We start from the raw sequence: 26,266 nt of genomic DNA on the forward strand, positions 1-26,266 counted from the left end.
TTATCACTTTGTTCTTCCCATGTTCTTTTTCTTCCCTTTTTGAAGTAATTAGGGCATTTAAAACATAAACCTTTAAATATATAACTGACTTCATTCTATAGGTTTTGATAGGTAAGTTTCTCATTTTTGTTGTTTTCTAACTAATGTCATTTTGGTTTTATTTCTTTGTTGATCCCCAAATTATTAAGAATATTTTCTCATTTGTTGTAGCTGACATTTTAAATTTAACCGTTATTCTATTTTGTTGTGTTGTGGTTAGAAAATATAGCTTATGAAGTTTAGAAGTTCAACACATTATGTCCCAGTATAAGATCATTTTTGGAAATACCCCTACAGACTCTTGAAGATGTTTAGCTAATAAAGCAGCCTTGCAAATTTATTTAAATTGATTTAAATTAAAATTCAGTAATTTAAGTGGGCAAATAGTATGGTATGTGAATTACATTTCAATAAATGCTCTTTTTTTTTTTGTTTTGAGACAAGAGTCTTGCTCTGTCGCCCAGGCTGCAATGCAGTGGCATGATCTTGGCTCACTGCAACCTCCACCTCCTGGGTTCAAGTGATTCTCCCGCCTCAGCCTCCCAAGTAGCTGGGATTATAGGCCTGCAACACCATGCCCAGATAAATTTTCTATTTTTAGTAGAGATAGTGTTTCACCATGTTAGCCAGGCTAGTCTCGAATTCCTGATCCATTTGCACTGGTCTCCCAAAGTACTGGGATTACAGGTGTGAGCCACCATGACATTTCAATAAACGCTCTTAAAAACTGTTTTCAGTTAGCTTTCTAAATATATATTTGTAGGTTGTCTATAGAGTACTTTAAAAGCAATAAAGCAAAAATTGGGTTCTTTATATACTGAGCCATATTGACACAGACGTCCCTCTGTTGTTACTTGTTTTCGTAATTTAGAAAACAGTCCCTCCTCTGGACACCTGTTTTACCTACAGTCTGATTTGATTTTTTTCTGGAAAACAAACCAACAAAAACAGAAATAAGAACTAGAGGGAGCAGGGAAAGTTCTGAGAAGGTATACCCTTCAAGGTGAGGAATGAACACTTGTTCACTTCCTCTGTGTGCCAGATGTCATCTTCTACTTTGCTCTCTGCCAAATGCCAGTCCCGTGATACAGAGAAGGAAATGCAGGCAGGAGCCACTTGCCCTGGCCCTGCATGATTGCAGTCATCTAAGCCCCAGCCAAGGGAGCAACAGGTCAAGGGCAGAAGCTTCAGAAACTAAAGTGGTTTGGCATGGCCCAAAAGTGGCCTGTGACTGAGGGAGAAGAGAGGAAATGATGAGAGGAGCTCATTGTTGAGGTGAGTGTGGAGAGCTGTAGAGGTTAAAGTTTAAATCCTGAGGGAGGTGGGAAGCTGCTCCTGGGAATGACAGTGTCAGGTGTGCTGTTTCAGAAAGATCACATTGGCAGTAGGGTAAGGGCGTTCCATAGGAGGCAGGGTAGGCAAGAATTCCAGTTTGGAACTGCCCAGATGGGAAACGATTGCAGGGGGCCTCACTGGGACAGCAGCGAGAGATGAATCTGAGAACATTTAGGTGTGACAGAAGGCAAGGTCAGATGATCAACCAGATGTTGGGGGTTGAGGAGTGGAAAGAACCAAGGATGACTCTCGGTTTCTAACCTGGGTATCTGGTTGGATAATGGAACCCTGGATTAGGTAGATAACCCTGGGTGGGAGCAGTGCTGGGAACAGAGATGATGAACTTGGCCTTAGAGCCCTGCAGACTTTGATGTACAGATGCAGGCCCTAAAGTGGGGATATCCAACAGTTACTTGGCTCTACTAGTGTACAGGCTTGGAGTGAGACCCCCAGAAGAATAGCCCTATCCTGTGGTTTCTCCTCCGGGACCAAATCCTGCCTCTTGTACCCTCATGGAATGGCTGGGATTATGTCATGAATTAACACATCTATTTCCCAAAGCTACAGTGTGTCCTCACCCTTCCTGTGCCAGGCTGCACACGTGAGCAGTCATGCTATGTATCTTAGTGGAGGCAGGAACACTAGACTCTCCCCACTGTTCCTGCCCATTAAACGTGGCATGTAAACAACAACTCACCTTTATCCTCTCCTTGGAGAGAAAATAGGCAGTGGCATGAAGCACATCAGCAGAATGTGTAGAATTGTGGTAGGGATTGGAAGAATGATAATTGGCTTCGATAATTTGTAACCATGATCTTAGTGTTGACTCAGAGCAGTGTAAGAATTCACAGATTCCAAAGCGAGCAAACATTTTGAGACCAAGATAAATCAAAGGCCTATAGAGAGAAAAAAACCCACAATGTTAGAACAAAAGCAAACAAATAGGCCAAGTGTTTGAGGCCTGAATAGGTTCCAAGCCAAATTTCAGGGAGTGCAGGGCAGCAGAGTGGAGATTGCTTGGGCTGTGCTGGCCTCTCTCTGGTGGAGCAAACAAACTTTGGTTCCACTTCTTGCCCTCAGGAGACCATGATGCACAGGTGAGAACTGGCTGTCCATAGCAGCTCTGGCCTCAGCCTCGTTGGGGCTCCTGATTTGCTGGGGGGAGTTTGCTCGTTCTGTCCTTCCAGGTTCAGCTTCCTACTTGCACTACTGAATTTGTCACAACAATCCTTTTTCCAGGTTAAGCTTGTACCACCTTGAACACCATCCTCTCCTTTGGACTTGCTGGACCAATGCCATTGGCCAGACACCCTGCCTATAAGAAAACATTTCCTGAAAATGTCCTATGAGCCAGACACTGCCGTATGCCATGGAATTTTCTCAACACCCACCTTTCTGGAGGTGGGTGTTACAGTATGAGGGGATTTCCCCGGAGGTGACCGGCTGGCCACCAAGTTAGGTTCTTACTTGAGAAATCACCTTGACCCAGCATCTGGTCCTTGCCTTTAAAGGCCAAGAAACTGGCTGTGTTGAGGCAGTATCCAGAGGTGATCACAGGACTTAAACTGACCTGCCTTAGCCCAATTCACATGGATGTAATGTCACTAGGATGTAAACCAGGTGCTTAAAGACTCATGTGCCAAGGGACTATTCTTTTCCACTCTCCTTGGCTGTGCTGGGAGATGGGGAAGTAGAACGTATCAGAAGGTTAACTCAAGGTGAGCCTGAAAAAGTCAGGGGGTTATCTTGGGGACAGGTTGCCCAAACTGAGATGAGACCTGAGAAGCCATCCCATGGCCCAACCGAGCACATCTCTCCCGAGACACCCTAGAGGGCAGTCCTGGCTGGAATCAGCTCTGTGGACCTCCCTTTCTTGTGTGCCCAGCCAACTGCCACCTTTGGTTAACAGGTCTTCTCCGGCAAGGGAAAAAACTCAAGATAAAACCCCATTCCTGCTCCCGCTCGCTGTGATCACACCCAGATGAGGATGACTAGGGCTTTGGGTGTCCCTATGCCTATCACCAACACAGCAACCAAAAGCTGGGGGCAGCTCTTATCACATGTGTATGTGTTTCTAATAAATTTTGGTTCTAGGCTCTGAGCAGATCTCTTACAGCAATCTTAACATATTACCACCTATAGGAGAAATACTTTTATTTCACAGAAAAAAGTCGTGGGCTACTTGGAGAAGTCACTGGCTCAGTTGCATGCTTTCCATGAATGTGCCATCACTGTGGCCAGCAGACTCTCCCCCAGGCCCTGGTGACTCACAGCCACGTGGTGCCCTGCTACTCCTTCCTCAGAGCCCCTCCCTGACCAGGTACCAGCCCTGTGCACAATCCACACTCCTCAGGTAGCCTCTTCACACAGGCCCTGGGAATCTAGTTCTCCCTCTGCTGAGGTCTGCATGAACTCACCTATTGTGGGTGGCAGCCTCCAGTTCAAAAATATCAAAGTCCCAGTATTCCTCATTTTCCATGGCCCGAGCTATCCGTGGTGGGACATCATCAAGGGAGATGGGAGTGATTATATTGCTTGAAACCGTTTGAGTGTCTGTAAAGTGATGTAATTTGGAGAACAAAATTAATAGGCTTTAAAGGATTAACTTTTTTTTTTTTTTTGAGACAGACTCTCACTCTGTTGTCCAGGCTGGAGTGTAGTGGTGCGGTCTCAGCTCACTGCAACCTCTGCCTCCTGGGTTCAAGTGATTCTCCTGCCTCAGCCTCCTGAGTAGCTGGGATTACAGGCACCTGCCACCATGCCTGGCTAATTTTTTGTATTTTTAGTAGAGACAGGGTTTCGCCATGTTGGCCAGGCTGGTCTCGAAATCCTGACCTCGTGATCTGCCTGTCTCGGCTTCCCAAAGTGCTGGGATTACAGGTGTGAGCCACCGCTCCCAGCCAGGATTAACTGTTTCTTAGGGAGGACAGTACTGCCTCAGGGACAGCTGCTTTGTTTCTGAGACTTTATGACATACCAAGAAACTTCTTAATGAGGTGAAAAATTATTTAAAAACTTTTATCTGAAAAAGTTATTTTCATCACTTAAGCTAAACTGCAGTATTATAGTGATCTAAAAAATTAAAAAGGAAAAACTTACTTTTTGTTGAAAGAACATATTCATTCCCTGATAGTCTTCGCAAACCATCCTGATAAAAATCAAGGAAACAAGAAAAAGAAAAGTCACAACTGTTCTTTCCTTCCTGGAAACTCCAGGTGGTCCCCCCACAGGACAGCTCAGGGCAGCCCTCTCCACCAATCCACTCAAGGCTGCCCGGGGCCCAGCGGGTCCACCCCTGTGATCAACTACTGGCCTCAGTCACTTATTGGAGAGCACAACAGGCTAATGCTGGGAAGGATGGTCCTGGCCCTGTTGGAAGCTAAACTCAGGACCAGGGTCAGCACCCGGGAGGTGAGCTTGCATCTTTTGAGGGGTGGGTGGTCCTTAAGCCCAGCATTCTTGCTTGCCCTCCAGGACCATTTGGTTTCTTAGGAACAACTCTGCTCTGCCCTCAGTCCTTCTCCTCCATTTTCCTGCCACTCTCTTCACTCTGAGGACACAAGGTTTTCCTGGGAACATTAGCTCCTCTCTCACCTTCTAAGGGACCTCATTCCCGCCAGTGACTCTCCTGGGCTCCTCACCAGTGCTTCCAGACCACCTGGCCCAAACCTGGACTCTTAGCAGCCCCTTTTCTCTAGTCCTGTGGCTATTCTCATCTACTCGCCTCCAGAACACTATCCTACCCCATCCCTCATCATTTTCATCTCTCACCTACAGTCTGGAGGAGCCTCTGTTTCAAATAGGCAAGACCACAGTTAGATATTATCAGCATTGGAAACACTCTACCTTCTAGATTTCTGCCTGGAACGTTATTTTTATAAAATCCAGTGAATTCAGAAAGCATGAATTGGGAAGGAGGTGGGTTTTGCTTCTGACCAAGACAAAAGCTGACAGAGAGCAATTGAGTAATCTGTGCTGCACAAAGTTGTCCCTCTCTTGTGAGAGCTCTACACCAGACATCCTGAAGGAGGCATCCAGGACCCCTCAAGAGTCTATGGCACAAAGCCCCCTTCTAGTGAAAGATTCCCAAACTCCTCTTTCCTACAGTCATCCAAATGTGTGTGGGATGCTTTGAAGGCCAAATTGTCACACCCCCTGGCATCATTTTAAATACATATGGCGGGAGAAAGACAGTCTTTCTATTCTGCACTGTCCCAGTTTTCAAGCTCTTTAATACAACTAAACAAGCTTTATTTAGATAAATTACTGTAGAAGCCCTAAGCAACACTGGAGAACTGGCTCAGCAGACTGTCAGGATTACATTCCTCCCTGCTCTGCTCCAAGCTAAGCTCTCCCTAGGAGGCAGGCAGCAGGTGGGTGCTTGGCCAGAGAATAGAAGAACCCAGGCAATGGAGGAGAGTTTAGGTCTTGACTGAACCCTACAGTGCCCTGCATGTCTCTTCAAAGAGATCTGTTTAAATGAGTAACCTCTCAGAAAACCACCAAGAACAGACAGGCTCTAGCCAGGAGTCTAGTCAAATATACTTACAGACATTAAGCCCCCAACAAGGTCATTGGCATGGGGATCATCATCCTTAGCACCAAACTGTGGTGAATATAACTCAGTGGTTCTTAGAATTTCCAGCACACGGTCTAGGGCTTCGGTCACAGGCATGGGACTACTTTCCTGGGCAGCATTGATAATATTGATTACCTACATTATGGGAAAAAAACACTTGAGTTTCATAACCTAAAAAACAATGAGAGGGTCAGGCATGGTGGTGTATGCCTATAATTCCAGCTACTCAGGAGGCTGAGGTGGGAGAATTACTTGAGCCCTGGAGTTTGAGACTAGCCTGGGCAACAGAAATGAGGGAGCCCATCTCTAAAATACAACAGCAAAAACAAAACAAAACAAAATCCAACAGGACTCAATCTGGCCATAGTAATTAATACCAACTTAAGACTAGTTAAAATGCCGACATCACACATCCTCTCTCTTCAGAGGAAGCTACTAGCACCATACAACTATGACAGCATTCTCATTACTGCAGGTCCCTGTTTCTTCTCACTGGAAATGATCCTTGGGGAGAACAAGGAGTATGTGTGCTCAATGGAGACAGACCACAAACTGCTTCACCTTGGTGATGGGTGCCTCAATCGTCATGGAATGTATCCGGGCCATAGAAGAGTGTCGTCTCTGGCTGGAAACTGTGGAGAAAGGGATGCACAAATCAGGGTGTGCACAGCCCTGGGCACCTGTCTTGACAGCAGAGGGCTCAGTGTGCTCGGCTGCATGATGAAGGGGCAGGATAGAACTGAGTTTACTGAGCTTCGTTCCCATCCTAACAATCCTGGGGTTCTGGCATAACCAATTCTGTTTCCTTCAGTTCTAGGCACTAGGATGCACATATGCCCCCATGGACTGAACCTCTGACGTCACAGGCCAGAGAGAAAACAGAGGAAACAATCTAGCAAGCCAAAGTCAAACAGCCTCTTTTTGTGTCTATGACAATAAGCCTTTATAATTATTTAGCTTGCCATTCTCTAGGAGTAAAAATGTTCTGGAAGACAATGCCACACAATGCTCTTTGTCTCATATATGGCAGGAGCAATACATTCAATTCACCAATAACCAAAATACACAAATTTCTGGTTAAATTTTTCAAGGTACCCTCTGGTGCTTCCCACTATTAGGTTTAATCTAGACTGATTAGGTAAATATCTTAAATGAGGCAGGCAGCAATTCTTAGGCTCTAAAGTTTGTTAATTTTTGTTGTTCCTGTCAAGATATGGTTCCTTTGTGATGAGGAGAAGCCCAGACAATACAGGCAGGAAAAACATTAACATCCAGTCCTGGGTATCTCCACGAACAATCCCATCAGGCTAAATGCTGCTTTCCAAAGATGTTACAGGACCAGGGGCTGTCCCAGAGACTGATGTATCAACCTCATTTTACCAATGAAGAAACTGAGGCCCAAGGAGAGACACCGTCCAAGGTTAACCACTTCACAAGGTCTCAAATGTTTTAAATTTGGGGGCCCAACTAAACTTCTTAAAATTTGGTGATTATAGGATTGCCAACCTTCCATTTTATCCAACAATGTCATTAAAACAAAAATAAAAACTGCTATTTTCTCACTGTCATAAAAGGACTTGTTTTCATTTAAAAATAATTGACATATGCTTGTAACAAACAGAGATCTATTGTACAACATGGTAACTACAATTAATAACAACGTATTCTAGAAAATTGCTAAATGTAGATTTTGTGTTCACCACAAAAAAAAATGAAAGTGTATGAGGTAATAAATACGTTAATTAGCCTAATTTAGCCATTCCACAATGTACAGACAGGTCAAAACATCATGTACATGATAAATATACATAATTCTTGTCAATTAAAAAATAAAGGAATTAGAAAAAAATCAAACAGAGCAATAAGGTAAGAAAAAAAGTATAAAGATTGTCATGACTGTGTATACAGAAAGCCCTGAAGAATCTATAAATGCACTCCTCTTCTTTTACAGTGAGTGTGTAGGTTTGCCCAAGCTCTTGGATATACAAAGTCAATATTCAAAAATCAATTGTATTTCTATAACTATATACAATAAGCAATTGGAAATTTAAACAAGTAACACCATTACAATAGCGTAGGAAACCATCAATACCTAAGAATAAATCTAATTAAAGATTAGTATGACTTCTACAATGAAAATGTAAAACACTGCTGAGAGAAAACAAAGACAGCCTAAATAAATGGAGACATCGCATGTTCATGATTTGAAAGACTCAGTATTACTGAGATTTCAATTTTCCCCGAATTGATCTACAGATTTAAGGCACTCTGAAAACAAATCCCAGGAGGGTGTGTGTATAAACTAAGAAGCTCATTCTAAGTGTGACATGGAAATGCAAAGAATCTAGAACAGCCAAGACACTGAAGAAGAACAACTACTTACTACCAGGTATCAGATATCAACACTTACTATATACGTAGCTGATTGTGATATTGGTGTAAGCATAGACAAACAGAAGAGTGGGACAGAATAGAGTCCAGGAAGAGATCACATATTCGTAGTAACCTCATTTATAATGGTGCTACTGCAAAAGATGTTTATTCAATATGGTGATAGACCAGTTGGATTTCCCCAGGGTCAGGGGCAGTCATCCTTGATCTCTACCCTCACCAGATATAAAAATTTAAAATGGATCAAAGACCTAAAACAAAAGATAAAACAATAAAACTCCTAGAAGAAAACAAGGGAGAATATTTTCATGATCTTGGGATGAAGAACGATTTCTTAAATAGGACACAAAAAGCACTAGTAATAATATAAAACCTGATAAAATGAATTTCCTTAAGATTAAGAACCTCTGCTCTTTGATTAAGAATCAAAAGATACGATTTAGAGGGGAGAAGGCAAACCACAGACTAAAAAAATATATTTGTGATACACAGATATTCCATACCTAGACTATATACAGAATCCCTACAAACCAACAAGAAAAAGATATACAACCCAATTATCAATATGGGCAAAAGACTTCAACAGCACTTCAGAAAAGGATTATCCAAATGGCCAATAAAAAGGTGCCCAACTTCAGTCATAAGGAAAATTAAAATTAAAACCACTGGAATGGCTAACATTTTAAATTCTGGTATTACCAAGTGTGGGAAAACATGGAACAACTGGAACTCTCACAGATGAGTGAGGAGAGTAACATGGTGCAATATGTTGGAGCTATTATTGGAGAATAAAACTGGAGAGCACCATTTGCAGCTGCTCTAAGGCCTAGCAATCCCACTTCTAGGGAGAAGATGAGCATATACATCCACAAAAGAAGACTTGTACAAAAATGTTCATGGCAGCCTCATTCTTAGCAGCCTCAAAATGGAAACAAAACAACTGTCCATCAATAAGAAGATGTGTACACAAATTGTAGTATATTCCTATAAGGGAATACTACTGAGCAATAAGAAGGAAGGAACTATGACATACCTAACATGGAAGAACCTTGAAAACATGAAAGTTCAAGAAGCTAGACACAAACAAGCCATACTGTACGATTCCAATTCTATGAGGCACAAGGAGACGCCAAATTAATTTATGGTGCTAGCAATCAGTGGTTGCTTCTGCATGGTTAATGATGTGTTTGTGTGTGTGGCTTTTCCATATCTATTTTGGGTGGTGATTACACGAGCACATAGAATTGTCAAAACTCATTGAGATGAAACAAGTGAATTTCATTGTATGTAAATTATAACTCAAAAATCATAAAAATAAAAAGTTACAAGAAAAAATGTTTATTAAAACATAGAAATATACCAAGAAATTCAAAGGATCAACAAACATTAGCATGTGGTGAGTGAAGGCTGTTCTGGGCAGGGACCTCAGCCCTGCTCTGTGCTGCTCCAAGACTGCAGAGAGTCTGGGACTGTAATCACAACAGCTACAATGAAGATGACGATGTCAGCTAACACTAACTGAGTCCCTACCCTTACTCACCAGGCACCACACACACTCATTTAATCCTCACACAATCCTCTGTAGACAGTAAATTATCCCCACTTTACAGATAAGGCAATGGAAACACAGAAGTCCACCCTCAAGGCTACACAGAGTAGATGAAGCTGGGACTTGAACTGAGGTCATTCTGACACCAAAGTTTACAGTCCTTCCCATAACCCCATACTGCTTCCTCACTGGCACCACCCCAATCCTGCCCTCAAAGCAGGGTTGTAATCTGTATGGTCTTTCCAGTGCAAGGAGTACACAGCATGTCATCTGGGCCTTATAACAAATCTGTGAGGGATGACAGGGTGGCATTTGATCCCTACTGTGTAATCTTAGCTGGTATCACCTTGGAAAAGTTTGTCTTTTGAACCAGTACAAACAGCTCTGTATCCTTCTGTATTCATTTTTGGGCCAAAGAATGTATACAGCTAGCAGTAATACCTGCATCTACACTCTGTATAAGCAATGTTGATTACATTTTAAAAATTAGGTCATTCAGGCCATGCACCTACATATTCTTTTTAAAAAGTATATTTCAATTAGAACTTAAATAATATTTGCTGAATAAGGGTCTTTCACAATTCCAAAATCGAGCTCACCTCTCTCTAAAAGTTTCCATGGCAAACTGCAAACCACGATGGGATAGATCTTTAAGAATTATCAAATGCAAACAATTATAGCAGATGAACTGACATCTTCTGCTGTTACAGTTTAGAAATGCAACTATAGAATATATGGGAATGTATCTTTTCCTTTTCTTTATTTTCTGATTCCATTAAAAGGCTCAGAATGGAGCCCATTGGCAGGAGTCCACAGAGGGAAAAATGGAACACTAGTTTCCAGAGGGTTCCCTCTTCTCCCGAGAATTGGAGGTAGACAGGATGAGACTGGGCAAGGCACAGCAGGGCTCCATGTGTTCAACAGTGATTTGATCACATTTTTTTTCTCGTCTTGGTCACTCACCTTCAGTTGTACGGGAGGCAACAGCTTTGACGTCTAGTGAGCCTTTTCTTCTGTCTTTATGTTTGCCTGTCTGATTATCTGTAGAAACAAATGATAAATCACTTTTGATTTAAACAACATATTAAGGAAGGTTACCAATCTAAAATTTAAAAAAAACTTTCAACTTTAAGAATTAAACATGTTTTAAATGCCACAAAAGTAAACACAGTATAGAGATGAAGACTATGAACAACCAGTTTTACGGGGGTAGAGTTTCTCAAAATGTCCCACCAGGTGCACAGATAAACAAGGGCTTTACAGTTCCAGATTATGTAATTACAGAGTTCCAGGACATAAAGTGACAACTGATAGAAATGACCTCAGGGGAATTTCTCCTATTGTATTTCTATATAATTGAATAAAATGATGGGAAAATTTTGATCCCCACTCATCTTGCCCCAAAGAAAAAAAATCTTTTATTTTCTCTACAAAATAAGGACTACAATATCCCAGGGAAAACATTCTTCTCTTTCCTAGGGTAGTACGGTAAACACTGTTTGGGGTATATTTCAAATGACAGTTCATCTTCCTCCCTTTCACCCCCTCTTCTCTACGAAGGACACACTACTCTCCTAGGCTTCAAATGGGGGACTGTCTTTGACTCTTCTCTAATCCTGACCCCCACAGCAATCACTGACAAAGCAACTCTGACTTACCTTCCTGACCCCTTCTCTGTGCACCTGCTGGGTACCATACATCCCCATTTTACAGACAAGGAAACTGGGAGCTGCTCTGCAGATGAGTGCACAGCAGGGTGGGCGCTGAGCTCGGCTCTTCCCACAGCCATGGAGTAGCTTCTCTGCCTTGTCTTGGCTTCCTCACCCGGAACTTCTCTCCCTGCTCATGGACAGGATCTGAATGCAGGCCCTTAGCACTTTCTCTGCACCATCGAGAAGCCTCTTCACCTGCTCTTTGCTTCTTTGCCCAATTAAACTAAATCCTCTTCTCTGTGGGCACTAAAGAGTGAACGTGTCAAGGTCACCAACGACCTCCTTTTTGCTAAGTCTGAAGGCTACAACTCAATCCTTACCTGACCTGACTTGATAGTGGTACTAGACACAACTGATCCCTTTCTGGACACTCCTGTTTGCAGAGTCCACACTCTCCTGGTTTTCCTTCCACTTCTTACTACTCCTTTCTAGTTTCTTTCATGATTTCCTCTTCCTCAGTATCCCTGGTGTTTCCAAAGGTGGTTTTTCAAAGGTTCTATCCTTAGTCCTTCTCAGTCAACAAAACCTCCTTGGGAGATCTCATTCCTTCCTATGGTTTTAATTAACTCCTATGTTGCCATCTTACCCCAGGCCTCTCTCCTGAGCTCCAGACTTACATCTTAACTTACCATTTACCACCTTATTTAGACACTCCTCAGGCACTGCAAATGAATTCATTATCCACCATGAAGTCCTTATCTTTTTCCAAATCTGCTCTTTAACCCAGGTCACTGAACAGCATCTACCATAAGGTGGACAGGAGTCATCCATCACTTCTCCCCCTCCCCTCTCCTCACCCTTCAATGGGTCAGCCAAATCTAAGGATTCTACCTCCTAAACACCTCGAGTCTATCCCCAGCTCTGTCCTTGTCCGAGCTCAGACATTTGTCATCCTCTCTGGATTATAACAATGGCCTCCCAGATTGGCTCCAAAACACCAACCTTTCCCCCTTCAACTTATTCTCTGCAGGCTGCCAAGTGATCGTTGTAAAACAAAAATCCAACCAAATCTCTCAATCAAAACACTTCAATGGCTCATCCTTGTCTTTAGGATAAGATTCAAACTCCTCAGTGTGGCACCCAGAGTCCTATGAGGTCTACGCCCCCTATCTCTATCCACCTTGAACTATTTATGATTTGTTAATTTGCCTCCCAAACCTCTATGATTTGGTACAAACCACTGACTTGGAAATGTGCCTCTCCCATGCCACCTTCTTCGACTGGTTACCTCTGATCTTCTTTGAATATGCAGTTCAGGTATCATAACTTTTGGGAAACCTTTCCTTAAAGTCTCTTCACACCACCCCAACAGTGCTGGGTAACAGCCTGCTTTATTGTCTTGCCTTCCTTGCTAACATGAACGACTTGAGAGCAGGGACAGTTTTTCTTGTCTTTCCTAGGTGACCAGCACTGTACCTACCATCTGCTAGAAGAAGCATATGTATATAGAAGCTCAATAAATACACATCTGCTTCACCAAAAACTTGCACCTTCCTGCTGTGCACAAATCAAAGTTCTGTTAAATCAGTCACTCTGATTCTGTGGCTCCCCTGCTCAAAATCCTTCAGCGTTTCAGAGATAAAGAACTTCCTGGCATTCAAGGACAGGTAAGGTTGGCCTACAGCAGCCTGCCTTTCACCTTGCACTGTGTTTCCCATGAATGTGCTGCATCAGCACAACTGCTCCGTCTCTGGAACAGCCTTGACATCGGCTCCTTTCGTCTGAGACACGACACTGCACCCTCTTCAAGTGTTCATTCCTTCAAATGTCCCCTCTTCTCAACCACATGGAGCCAGAAGTGTGTCTCCTTCCTCTGAGCTTCATGATGAGTAATGTCCACATAGCCTGGGCTGGGAACTTATGATTATTTGTTCCTTCATTCTTACCTCTTTTATTCCACTCAACAAACCTTTACTGGGCACCCACCATGTGTGCTGCCCTAAACTAGGCATTAGGGAGGTGAAAATGAGTAAGTTATGGTCCATGAACTCAAAAGGAGATGGTCAGTGGGGAAAAGGGTGGGTAAATCAAGAGTTACAATAATACTTTTAAAGTTCAGGAGGAGTCTGGAGGGGGAAGTGGCAGATTCTTAAGGGAGTGGGGGCAGAAAGGAGATGGATGGAGTCTTGTAGCTGCAGCCAAGATACGGAGGAGGAGGACAGCATTTCCAGGAGAAGGAAACTGCTTGTGCAGATAGAGGAGTGTGGCTGGAGAGGAGCAAGTAGCAACGTGTGTATGAAGGATGCACTGTGGAAAAATGGAGGGAGACTAAGCAGGCTTTAATTTCTATTTGACTGTTTCCAAGTTACTTTATGTAAATACAAGATCCTCTTGTTCCTAAAAGCCCTGCTAAGCTCACTCCTCCCCTAGTCCCTGTAGCACGTTATAGATGATTCTAGCAATTTTCGCCCAGTGGGTAGAGATGGACCGTGTCTCCACCCTGTCACCCCAGTGCCCAGTTCTCAGAAGCTCTCCTCAGGGAATACCAAGAGGTTGAAGATGAAGTGTGAGGCTTACATCCCAACGAGACTACCAACTCCTGAAGATGTGCTGCGCCCAGGGCCTCCTGCTTACTGAGTGCTCAGAAAACACACACTCATCCTGAGGTACCCGGCCTGCCAGTGGAGAGAACACTAAACAGGCCTCCACAGCCAGGGCCTGGGCTCAGGATCACCTGCAACTTCATGTCTCTGCTCTTGGCTTCCTGTTCTGTGAAACAGGGTCCATAAGCTCTGCCCATCCTTTCAACAGAGAAAAATTAATAGCATTTCCTGGGAACCCTGGAAAAACAGTGGGGATGATGAGAGGGGGTAACCAATCAGTATCCCTCAAACACAGCAGCTTTCTCCAACTCACATTAGCCCTGCAGCCTGGAAGTATGAGCTCCAGTTTGGATATGAGGAAGTCCAGGTCCCAGTATCTTATGTGACTTGCCCAAAAGTCATTTTGCCAGGACCACAGCAGACTGTCAGGGCATTTCCTCAGGCACTATCAACAAGCATTTGCAGAGCACTTACTCTGCAACAGGGCCACCTCCAAACTGCCAAGCCCACAGGACTCTGCACATGGGCCTCTGGTAACTAACTACCTCTTCCTCCCAAGAAAGCTCACTTTCTCCAGGTGCAGACCAAATCTCCCAAGTATTTTAAATGATCTATGAGGCCTCTAACAATGGCCCCAACCCTGGTAGCCCATGAGAACACCTGCAAAGTATGAGGCCTGGGCTCCATTCCATACAACCTGAACAAGAACCAGAGCCTGTCACATTACTGGTAAGGCCTGTGCTGACCACCTCCTCATCCCCTGAATGCCCAATCCCCTGGCTTCATTCTTCTCCACAGAACTTAACACCACCTGATATACTGTATGTTTGTTTGCTTACTGTCTACCTCACCCCCAGCTAGAAACACATCTTGCAAGCAGAGACATAGATGTTGCCTGGTGCACAGCAGTTGTGCACTGAGTTTGGATGAATGATGAATGAATGAATTAATCCTGCTCCTCAGTGCTCCTCTGGTCATTATTTACATGTCTCTTATTGCTGGACTCCTTTCTTGGTACTCAGTCTTCCTGCCTCACTTTCTCTCTCCAGGAGAGTTGGCCCAGGGCCAAAAGTTTTGGCTTATCACTTCAGATGTGGTAAGTTCAAATCTAAACTTACTGTCCACTCCCTGTACAAATCTGCTCTTTCTTATGATCTTATTTGCACTTGTTATTTTAATTAATGTTATCCAGTGGCCAAGCTAGATATCTTGGTGTCATTCTCAAGTCTTCTCTTTATCCCACACAGTAAGCTGGTTCCCAAATCCTACTGATTATACTTAAGTAACTCCTGAATCCAGTCTCTGATTGGGCTCCTGAGGCAGGATTCAGGAGTTACTTTGTCTTCAATCTCTTTTCTCCATGACTATAAGACCTGACTCTTTCCCATTTACCTATTTATACAGATACACTTGGCCTTCCTCTGCCTGGATTCACAGGATGAATCCAAACTGGCCTGCCCCAGCCTCGCCTCTCTATGCCTTTATGTGTGCTGCTCCTCCCACCTTGTCCTCTGCATGACCACTACTTCTCTCCAGACACCAGGTCAACCATCATCATCATTATTGCTGGGAAGCATCCCCCAGCTTTTCTCCAGTGTGGTACTACAAACCACAGCATATTCAAATTATTTTCTCCTGCCACCGGAAAGTGAGACTCATGTTCATTTCTGTATGCTTACAGCCAGGCTCATGGCCTGACCTAGAACAAATCAATAGATTGGACAATTGTCACTACAATTTGGTGTCCTCAGTGAGACAGTGTCACGTGAAAACACATGGGCCATGGAAAAGGGAGCATGTATTGGGATTTTATTACTCTTTTGGATGCTCAGATCCTGAACCTTCCTTCCCATGTCTAGGGAGTACTAAGTCCTCTCACTATGGAAGGGAGAAGGCCAGAGACTCCATTGCTCCATACCCAGTTAGTGATAGAGTAGGTGACACAGGCCCAGCCAAATGAGTCTGCTTTTGAGTGAGTGAGGCAAGGAAGCGAGGTGTGAAGAAGCTATGCTACCCGTGGTGAGAACAGCAACATCCCATAACTAGACCTCAACAGGGCCAGTGGTGCTCAAAGTTCAGTAGTGACAGCACGGGCCCCCTAAGCACAGTGCTCCTATGGCATGCCTAGGGCAGTGGGGACAGTTGCTCAGCTTCCCCAGGTTCCTGCCTCCTTTTCCAAAACTAGTTCTAGAGCTTTCTTGTCCAATCTGTAAGCAACCCTATTTCCTTCCAAAAAAAAAAAAAAACTCCTTTCTGCTTAAGATTTGATTTCTGTTGTGTGTAACCAAGGACTTTGGCTGACCCATGGCCTATAATAGCTCCACCCTGCCTTCTCAAGTGAAGATGACCAGTTGAGACCTTTGGACATAAAGCTGTTTATGCTGCTAAGGGGGGAGGTAGGATGGGCAGGTGGCTCATCTGGGTGGGATGGGTAAAACTCCTAAGTCAGCGTTGATCAAGTAAAACGACCAAATGGCCTCGATATAAATGCAGTTTGGGAGATGCTCCCCCTGCCGACCATTTCTTCTGACTGCATCACTGACTCTGCCTCTCAGTCCCAGCTCTGCCATATCCTGGCTGCCCAACTCTAGGCTGTCTTTGAACTTTTTTCTTTTTTTAGACAGTCTTGCTCTGCCACCCAGGCTGGAGTGCAGTGGCGCGATCTCGGTTCACTGCAGCCTCTGCCTCCCAGGTTCAAGCAATTCTCGTGCCTCAGCCTCCCCTGTAGCTGGGACCACTGGCGCGTGTCACCACGCCCGGCTAATTTTTTTGTATGTTTGGTAGGAACAGGTTTTCACCATGTTTCCTGGGCTGGTCTCAAACTCCTGGGCTCAAGTGATCCACCTGCCTTGGCCTCCCAAAGTGCTAGGATTACAGGTGTGAGCCACCACACCTGGCTCATTGAACTTTTCTGAGCCTCAGTTTCCTCCTCTGTAATAAAGGAATATAAATAATAGTCATACCTACTTTACAGCGCTATTCTTTTTTTTTGGGGACGGAGTTTCACTCTTGTTGCCCAGGCTAGAGTACAATGGCTCGATCTCGCCTCACCATAACCTCAGCCTCCTGGGTTCAAGTGATACTCTTGCCTCAGCCTCCTGAGTAGCTGGGATGAGAGGCATGCGCCACCACGCCTGGCTAATTTTGTATTTTTAGTAGAGATGGAGTTTCTCCATGTTGGTCAGGCTGGTCTCAAACTCCTGACCTCAGGTGATCCACCTGCCTTGGCCTCCCAAAGTGGTGGGATTACAGGTGTGAGCCACCACGCCCGGCCATATGGTACTATTCTTAAGAGTTAAAAAACAAATGCTTAAAATCAAGTAAAAGCCCCCTGTGAACTTGCAGTGTAGGACTCTCCATAACAGGCCCGCACGTCCTGCTTCTACTCTGACGCCTCCAGCCCCTGCAATCTGGCTTCTGCCCTCGCCATTCTCCAGAAACTGCATGTCTGCAGGTCACAGACAAGCTCTTGAATGCAAAGCATTCCATCTCTGGCTCCATATCCCCCTCCTTCCCTATGTGTGCTGCAGCCCTGACCAGTCTTGATGCTTCCCGTTCTCCCTGCCTTCAGCTTCAGCAACACTCTCCAGACTCCCCCACCCTCTCTAACCCCTCTTTCCTGCTTCTGTTTCCTCCTTCTCTGGAGGTAGGTGGTCTCCAGGAATCCACCTCACCCCTCCTCTCCTTTTCTTGCTGTTCTCTTCCACTGCAACCTCAAAGTTTCCATTCCCCTTTCCCATCCCTGGTTTCTATCACATCCACATCTGTGCTACTTGCTAATGCTTGGCTGGCCAGAAACATTTTCATCTCTAGTCCTAACCTCTTTGCAGAACACAGAAGCCAGTGCTCAGCAGGTACTCAACAGAAATCTGTAGAATAAATGGGCAAAGGGGTGAATAAACAAACCCACCTGACTGCCCAGCAGGACCTCACAGGTAGAGCTCTACACATTCATCCTCCCCAGCCCTACTGCTACTCCTTGAATCTACAGGCTCAGAAACCACCTTTCAAGGACTTTCTTGCTTTTCTCTCTCTAGTCCCACACCATCATCACATCTGGCCTCTCTTCTCTCTTCCTACTGTCGTCACCTTATTATTCCCTGGCCATTGTTTTCTTTCCTCTCGACTATGGCAGTGCTGGTATTCTCTCTGGTGTCTCCTTCCATGTCATCTTACATACATCCTCTAAGAGCTTCTCAGAGCTCGGATATCATCACGCTGCTCCCTGACTCACAAATCCTCAGAGACTCCCACTGTCTATAGATGAAAATGGAAACTTCCCACCTAGCATTTCAGGATTCTTACTGACCCAAATACCTCTTTCCCCACTGACCTTTTATACCAGTCAAAATTTAGTACTTGCTTTTTCTGGAACATGCCCTGTACTTTCCCTCTTCTATGCCTGTTTTTATTGCTGGAATGCTTTTCCGCTCACACTTCTTTTCTTATTCAAACCTACATCTCCCTGCCTAGGACACCACTCACTGCCCTCTCTCATTCCTGCGGATCACTTCTTATCGCTTGCTCTGTTCCTTTATGTCAATGTGTCTCTCTTCTTTTCAGACTAAATCCCTGATTGCTCCTGGGGCACCCGTAAAAACTGTGCATCAGAGCCCTAGTGTTAGCCCTCCTGGATTCAGGTGCTAGCTCTGCCACTTCCTAGATGGAGATCCTTGGGCAGATTATTTAAACTTTCAGTTTCCTTACCTGTAAAGAGAATTTCACCTAAAAATGCTTACTTCCTTGAATTATTCTAAGGCTTCATTAAAATAAGCTGTACCTAAAGCACTTAGCACAGGTATCTTGTACACATTAAGTGCTCACAAAAATATGTAGTAAATGTTCCTAGAGTGAAAGAATGAACTGTTCTGGTAAGGCAGAAAGCATATCACCGACAGCATGAAGGGAAGCCTTCTCCTTAGAGGCTCGTACAGACCAGCTGGGCAAGCAGAGCACACTACTCAGGCAAGGCAGGGTGGCACACCAAGTGTCTACGCAGACACTTGATGGAGCACCTCCTGCCTGAAGCTGGAGTGGCTCTTCACCATCCCAGCCCAGCCCCTTCATCTGTGAGGACCAGAATAGGAAGTGGCTTACTGAAGCCATGACACATTTGAAGGAAACAGGTGACTCCAAGTCAGGGAAACGCATTTGCAGTAACAAAGCTATGGGGATGAGCAGACGGTGTCCAAGGCATGGTTAAGAAACACAGAGGTGAGGCAAGTGCGAGGGGCCCAGTTACCTCCCTGTAGGCTGGCAGTGATAAGTGTCAGGACAGATGAAGACGTCCCTGTTAAAGGACTGTGTGATAATCACCCAACCCTCTTAAAGCATAAATGAGGTTATAAAACCACACTTCACGTGAGTTCATGCATTTCAGTTGACCAGTTCTTTCCCTCGCAGGTTCAGAGACCCGCCCCAGGGCACCTGTCAGAATGCTCACAGGTGCTCAAGTCCTTTGACTCATAAGCCAACCTGGGGAGTCAAGGAGAGACATGTTGCCACAGGCTGAGGAAAATCCCACCATTACACCAGGCAAGCTAGTTAAAGATCTGTTTTTATTTTTTTTCTCCAAAAACTCAACGAACTCTAAGAATAAATATGGGGCACCCTACCTGTTTGAGTGTCAGACTGAACACATTCGGGTATTTTCTCAGCCTAAAAGTGAATTTTAAAAGCCATTAGTTCTGATTGCTGAAAATCTTGCTAGGGTGTTCCTGGGGTCCCAGGGGCTCTCCTTACGTACCTTATTGTTGCCATTGCACACTCTGATAATGGACACATAGTGTCTAATTTTTCTGCAAGTAAAAAACAATGCATTATTTCTCTTCTGACTCTCTAATTTGATGGATATGTCGTTAATTTTTCATTGTGAAAATGGCACCTCCCTTTTCTAATACACAAAATGCTCTGAGAACATTTCTTCTTACTGTGACCAAGGCCACCAATAAATAAACAAGAGATAACAAACATCCTTTGGTGTCTCTGTACAAGTGACTTCAGTAAAAATGACAAAATTCTTCCCAATTAATCATGAAACAATCAAATATACATGTTTTTTAAAATGAACAGCATGTTAACCAACCAAGAGCCTTTAGTTCCTTAACATGTTTTATTTTCACAACCCTTTATATTGATGCTTTTCTTCAAGTTCCAACAAACAATCTGCTCACAGTCACTGGTGGCCACAGCCGCAGGCCACACTGGGAGTTGAGGTTCACACTGAACGTGGTTAGCTAGACTTCTAAAACAAAGCAACGAGGGCTTAGCTCAGAGGCTGCTGACTCTTCTCATTTATTTATTGTTCCTTCAGTTTTTTCACTTTTTCCCCTTGATAATCAAATCCCTATGTACTTACCACAAAAAATTTGGAAAGGACATAAAAGGGCAAAGAATCAGAACAGAGAACCCACACAGATCCATCTCCCTGAGGCGATCACCAACTGGCAGCAAAGCCTGGTGACAAAGCACGTGAGCCGTGCAGTCAGTGCTGAGGTCTGCAGCCTGGCTGCGCCTCACGCTGGCAGCTGGACCCCTGGGCTAGAAACCTGACCTCTCTAAGCCTCAGTTTCCTCATCTGTAAAGTGGAGATGATCACAGCCCCAACCTCACAGGGCTGCAGTTAGGATGGAATGAAGTGGCATCTACCAGACACTGGGAACTGGCCAGGAAGGGAGGGGCTCAATTAAACAACAGCAGTTACTACAACTGTCACTGCCATACTTTCTCCTGTTCTTTTTTCCTTCTTTCCTTTGCATGATTGAGATTAAACACTAGGTATCATTTTACATTTTACTTTTTGCATTTAACATTATATCATAACCTTTCTCATATTTGTTTTTTGTTTGTTTGTTTTTCCTTTTGAGACAGCGTCTTACTTTGTTGCACACACTGGAGTACAGTGGCACAATCACAGTGTAGCCTCGACCTCCCAAAATCAAGCGATTCTCCCACATCAGTCCCCTGAAAACTGGTAAGTGTGTGTCACCACACTTAGCTAATTTTTAAATTTTTTGTAGGGATGGGGGTTTCACTATATTGCCCAGGTAGATCTCAAACTCCTGGGCTCAAGGGATCTTCCCACCTTGGCCTCCCAAAGTGCTAGGATTACAGGCATGAGGTAATTTAATTTTCTATGATCATCATTTCTACTTTTTTTGGCCCTAATCTTAGAACCTGTGAATATGATCATCATTTCTAATGGCTGCAATATTTTAGGTGTTCTGTAATTCATATTCATAATTTTCATCTTACCATATTATTTCTTTAAGATAGGTTTCTGAGATAAACTGTCTGAAATTTTTAGGCTCCTGATATATACTGGTTTCCAAACTGCAGTCACATCTGTTTTATATAAGAATGTCCATAATTGTTAGTATTTAAAATATTTTTATCTAATTTGATAGGTCTTTGCAGAAATAATACATAGCCTATCAAATTAGGTAAAAAATATTTTCAATATAGGGAGTCTACCAGTTAGTATTTCATACTGCTTATTGAAGTGACATTCTGATTTAAACAAATACTTCGGTTTCTTGTGTATCCATGCAGCTTAAACAGGACTGCCCCGAGTACGGCGGCTGTGCGCTGCAAGTGGAGGGTCAGACTGTAGCCATGAGGAAGTCACCAAGGAAACACTACCCTGGAAGGCCATTCTGTGATGACACCTGACCTTAAAACTTCCGTCAGCAGTCCTTAACTTAAAGCAAATTCTGCAATAACCCAAAACACTGTATGTTGACTGACGTACTTGTTTTTTCCACTTACCCTCCCTGTCCAATGACAGGTATTATCTTCACATTTTGTTGTATATTATCTCCGTTTTTCTTTTTGGCATAGTAAATTCCTTGCCACTCCTATAAATGGAATGTAAGCATCATCATACTTTGTGTTGAAAACATAAACCCAAAAATATTTTCCACTTCAGTTCTGATTCACTTACGTTACTAAAGCAATTAAGATAAAAAAACGATCTCAACCCTAAACCGATTTCAGGTAATCGGACAATTCTTTCTTAACTTCCAAAGTCCGTCTCCTTCTGAGTTGCTGACAAAAGTCAGGTCACCATAGTCTAAGTGGCCATATATTTTCAGTGGCCATCTGTAGACAAGAGGGGTCCTGGACACACAAATAAAGGGCACTCCCTCTCACTTTCTCCTCTCAAAACTCCCACCTGCTGAAGTGGAAGAGGGAGCTTAGCCTCTGCCCCTGTGTTTGGGAGGGGAAGAATATCCAGACTGGGGGCCAAAAGGGGCCATTATGTGACCACTACCGGCTTCTGAAGTGAACTAAATGGCTTGAGGCCCCTCTGGGATGTGTGAAGGTTTCACCCCTTGTATATGGGGTATGGAGGATGAGGTAACAGCCAGGACCAAACTCAAGTAAAACAAACGATGAGACCTCAAAACCCAGGGCTGAAATCACATTAGCTGTGCTCTCCTGATCAGACACAGAACGTGGGGATTCTTTCAGACAGGAAGTGCAGCCTGGGGAAGGAAGTCTATGCAGAACAAGACCACAGCAAGAGAACCGGGTTGTGGTGACTCCCTTTATCTTGGGGTGGTAGGGAAAGCCAAGATGGAGCTGGGTTTTGTCACCATCCTAAAATGTTATGAATTCCTCCAAGAAATCACCAAGGCCCTTAAGCTATGGAAATCCCTAAAACCCACAGTAGGACACTGAACCCCTAGGGTATACCATAACCTTCTTAGCCTTCCAGAATCCCTCAGGACCTAGAGTTGACCCAGGCCAGGAGTTGAACACCATGGCAGCCTTGTTGGCTTAGCTGAAGTTTCCTATCCAGAGCCCTACTCCAGGTCAATTCTGAAATATTCTAGTTTGGTACATGGCAACCTGTATCCAAATACCAATGGTAAGAGCTCATCTTCAGACTCCTCTAGGAAAGCAGATCAAAAAGAAACCAGGATACTCCGATAGAATCAAAAGATGATTACTGACGCTTCCTAATTCTGAAAACAATGGGCACGAAAAAAAGGGCTATATCAAAAAACAGCCGGAAAGCCCAGCTAAGTCCTTAGCTCACACTGGAGAAGAAGGGAGGTATGGGCCTTAGTACAGTTCTGAGGCGGAGCTCAGCCCAGAGGACGAGGCTGGCAGTCCAAAACCACTAAGGACTAAACAGGGTTCCCTAGGCAGAAATAAGTGGGTTGTTCTCCATATCCACAACTTGCATGCCTACCTTAGAAGGAAGGCTTCAGGAGACAGGTCTAAGGGTTACTTCTGAAGCTCACTATCAAGGGGAATACGGGAAATTGTGACATTTGCAAAACCATGAATATACTAAAAACCACCAAATTGTATACTTTATTTATTTTTTGAGACAGGTTCTCGCCATTCACCCAAGCTGGAGTGCAGTGGCACAACCATGGCTTATTGCAGCCTCAACCTCCCAGGCTCAAGTGATTCTCCTACCTCAGCCTCCCAAGTAGCTGGGAACACAGACACATATCACCATGCCCAGCTATCAAATAGTATACTTTCAACGGGTGACTTGTATGGTACAGAAATTACATCTCAGTAAAGCTGATACATTAAAAAGAGAGAGAGAAAAAAAATTACAGGGACCAATTCAATCAGTGAGCATTTAAAAAAATATATTCAGGCTGGGCACAGTGGCTCATGCCTGTGATCCCAGCACTTTGGGAGGCTGAGGCAGGCAGATCACGAGGTCAAGAAATCGACACCATCCTGGCCAACATGGTGAAACCCTGTCTCTACTAAAAATACAAAAAATTAGCTAGGCGTGGTGGCATGTGCCTGTAGTCCCAGCTACTCGGGAGGCTGAGGCAGGAGAATTGCTTGAACCTGGGAGGCGGAGGTTGCAGTGAGCAGCCTGGTGACAGAGCGAGACTCCGTGTATACACACACACACACACACGCACACACTTTTAGGATTTTCTTCTCCTTTCTGAATAGACTTGAGTGGCTGAGCGATCCCAAGTCAAGGCTAACAGGCCATTCCAGCCAAAGTTCCACAGTCCATCTAAAGAAACAGGACAATTTAGACAATGGCTTGGCTTGGGTAACAGAGTTTTCCAGTCACCAGTGGAAACGAAAAATATTTACTTACATAAATATCATGTAAGATTTAGTTCCAGCTGGGCACTGTGGCTCACACCTGTAATCCCAGCACTTTGGGGGCTGAGGCAGGTGGATCACGAAGTCAGGAGTTTGAGACCAGCCTGGCCAACATGGTGAAACCTTGTCTCTACTAAAAGTACAAAGATTAGCCAGGCATGGTGGTAGGCGCCTGTAATTCCAGCTACTCAGGAGGCTGGGGCAGGAGAACTGCTTCAACCCGAGAGGCGGAGGTTGCAGTGAGCCGGTATCACACCATTGCACTCCAGCCTGGGCAACAGAGTTAGACTCTGTCTCAAGGAAATAAATAAAAAGATTTAGTTCCTGAGAATAATAACAGTACTACCTTAGAATGCTATCATGAAGATTAGGTTAGGTAATTCATGTAAACAAACTCTTAGCAAAGTCCTGACATATAGTAAACATTCAGTAAATGAGCTGGTTTGGGTACAGGTGGTTTGCACAGGCCTCTTTCTCCAGGCCAAGCTCCCCTCAGAACAGGAGTAAGACTACTACCTCCCTTCTGTCTGCCTCAAGCTATGCACCAAGCTAGGCTTCTCTGGCTATTGATGCAGTCCCTCTTGGCACCCATTGTCTTGAGAATTAAATCATCATCATCCAGCCATCCTATCACCAAGGTGAGCACAGTGCATGCACACGATAAACTGTCAAAGAACACTTGGAGCTTTTGTTACTGAATGGGAAAGGTAGGCTGAGGTTCAACTATAGAATCCTGGCAGCCAAGTTGAGGACTATGAGCTCTATGCTGAGGAAGCAACATGACAAAATGATGACTCAGTAAGACTAATGAGGCAGTAGTAAATGGTGGACTGAGTGGAGATGGAGGATCCTGGACAAGGAGACAGAGTTACACGCTGTAACTCCACAGTGTGAGAAGAAGGCCCTGAACAAGGTCAGGCCCAGGGAATGGACCCTCAAAGCAGGGGTTTAATAGCCATCAATGCTCGCGGATTTGATGGAGAGGACCAACAGGCAGGAAGGGATCAAAACCATTTCAGGAATCTAAGTCAAAGCAACTGTGAGGTTGGTCCATGAGCAGAGACAGCAAGAGTTGGAAGAGAGATTGGGTTTTTTGCTCATGGGAGATGAGAGAAAACCATTGCTAGACAATTAAGATGAGAGCAGGATGCTGAACCAGACCTTGGAAAAGAGGCTGACACTAAAACCAGAGAAGTGTGAGATTTCTACAGAGCAGAAAAGATACTTCAACAACAAAGAAGCATTCTGAGGGACAACAATAGTGGGCAAAGGCCAGAGTTCTGGTAAATCTGGGAGGAAACAGAAGGAAGAAGAATAGGAAAAGGGGAGTCCGTGAGAGAGGAAAGCAAAGGCACAGGAGCTAATAAAGGTCAAAGTTTTGAAATGCTAAAGAGTTCTGCAGGTGCACATCATCATCATAGGCATCTCAGTAGCCACCATTTATTTGGCACCCATTAAATGGCAGAAGAATAACACAGTTTCTGAGGGAGGGAAAAAAAAAATCAAGATTTCTAAGAGGCCACGCATGGTGGCTCACGCCTGTAATCCCAGCACTTTGGGAAGCTGAGGGAGGAGGACTGCTTGAGCCTAGGAATTTGAGACCAGCTTGGGCAACACAGTGAGACCTCATTTCTACAAAATATGTTTAAAAAATTAGCCAGGTGTGATGGTACACACTTGTGGTCCCAGCTACTTGGGAGGCTGAAGTGGGTGAATCACTTGCGCCTGGGAGATCAAGACTGCAGTGAGCCAAGACTGTGCCACTGCACTCCAGCCTGAGTGACGGAGCAAGACCCTGTCTCAAAAAAAAAAAAAAAAAAAAAAAAAAAGATTTCTAAAAGAGAAGAGACAATGTGAAGTTTAGGTATCTGAGAAGATGGGAGACTATGGGTTCTAGAGCCCTGATAGACAAGTCTTGGGGAAGAAAAAAGAAGAGTCAGGTGGATATACATACAGGATGCAAAGACACATGAGTGCAAGGGGCTGGAAATCAACATACCTGTTATTTTTACCCAAAAGA

The 26,266-nt window shown here is 44.2% G+C and overlaps 1 protein-coding gene across 2 annotated transcripts in view; it reads right to left on the reverse strand.

Annotated features, from left to right (window-relative positions):
• The window catches only part of PDE8A (phosphodiesterase 8A), a 157,700-nt gene that overhangs the window by 19,113 nt on the left and 112,321 nt on the right, over nt 1-26,266 (reverse strand). For both annotated transcript variants that reach the window (XM_011996452.1, XM_011996451.1), the window contains 9 exons: nt 21,916-22,004; nt 19,895-19,946; nt 19,764-19,806; nt 10,857-10,934; nt 6,515-6,585; nt 5,924-6,088; nt 4,474-4,522; nt 3,792-3,927; nt 2,072-2,270 (listed from right to left, as the gene is read on the reverse strand). In XM_011996452.1, the coding sequence (XP_011851842.1) occupies nt 2,072-2,270; nt 3,792-3,927; nt 4,474-4,522; nt 5,924-6,088; nt 6,515-6,585; nt 10,857-10,934; nt 19,764-19,806; nt 19,895-19,946; nt 21,916-22,004 (882 nt within the window). The remainder of the gene's footprint in view (nt 1-2,071; nt 2,271-3,791; nt 3,928-4,473; nt 4,523-5,923; nt 6,089-6,514; nt 6,586-10,856; nt 10,935-19,763; nt 19,807-19,894; nt 19,947-21,915; nt 22,005-26,266) is intronic.

Source organism: Mandrillus leucophaeus, unplaced genomic scaffold (assembly GCF_000951045.1).
Source record: "Mandrillus leucophaeus isolate KB7577 unplaced genomic scaffold, Mleu.le_1.0 Scaffold514, whole genome shotgun sequence".
In the NCBI taxonomy this organism is placed as follows: domain Eukaryota; kingdom Metazoa; phylum Chordata; class Mammalia; order Primates; family Cercopithecidae; genus Mandrillus; species Mandrillus leucophaeus.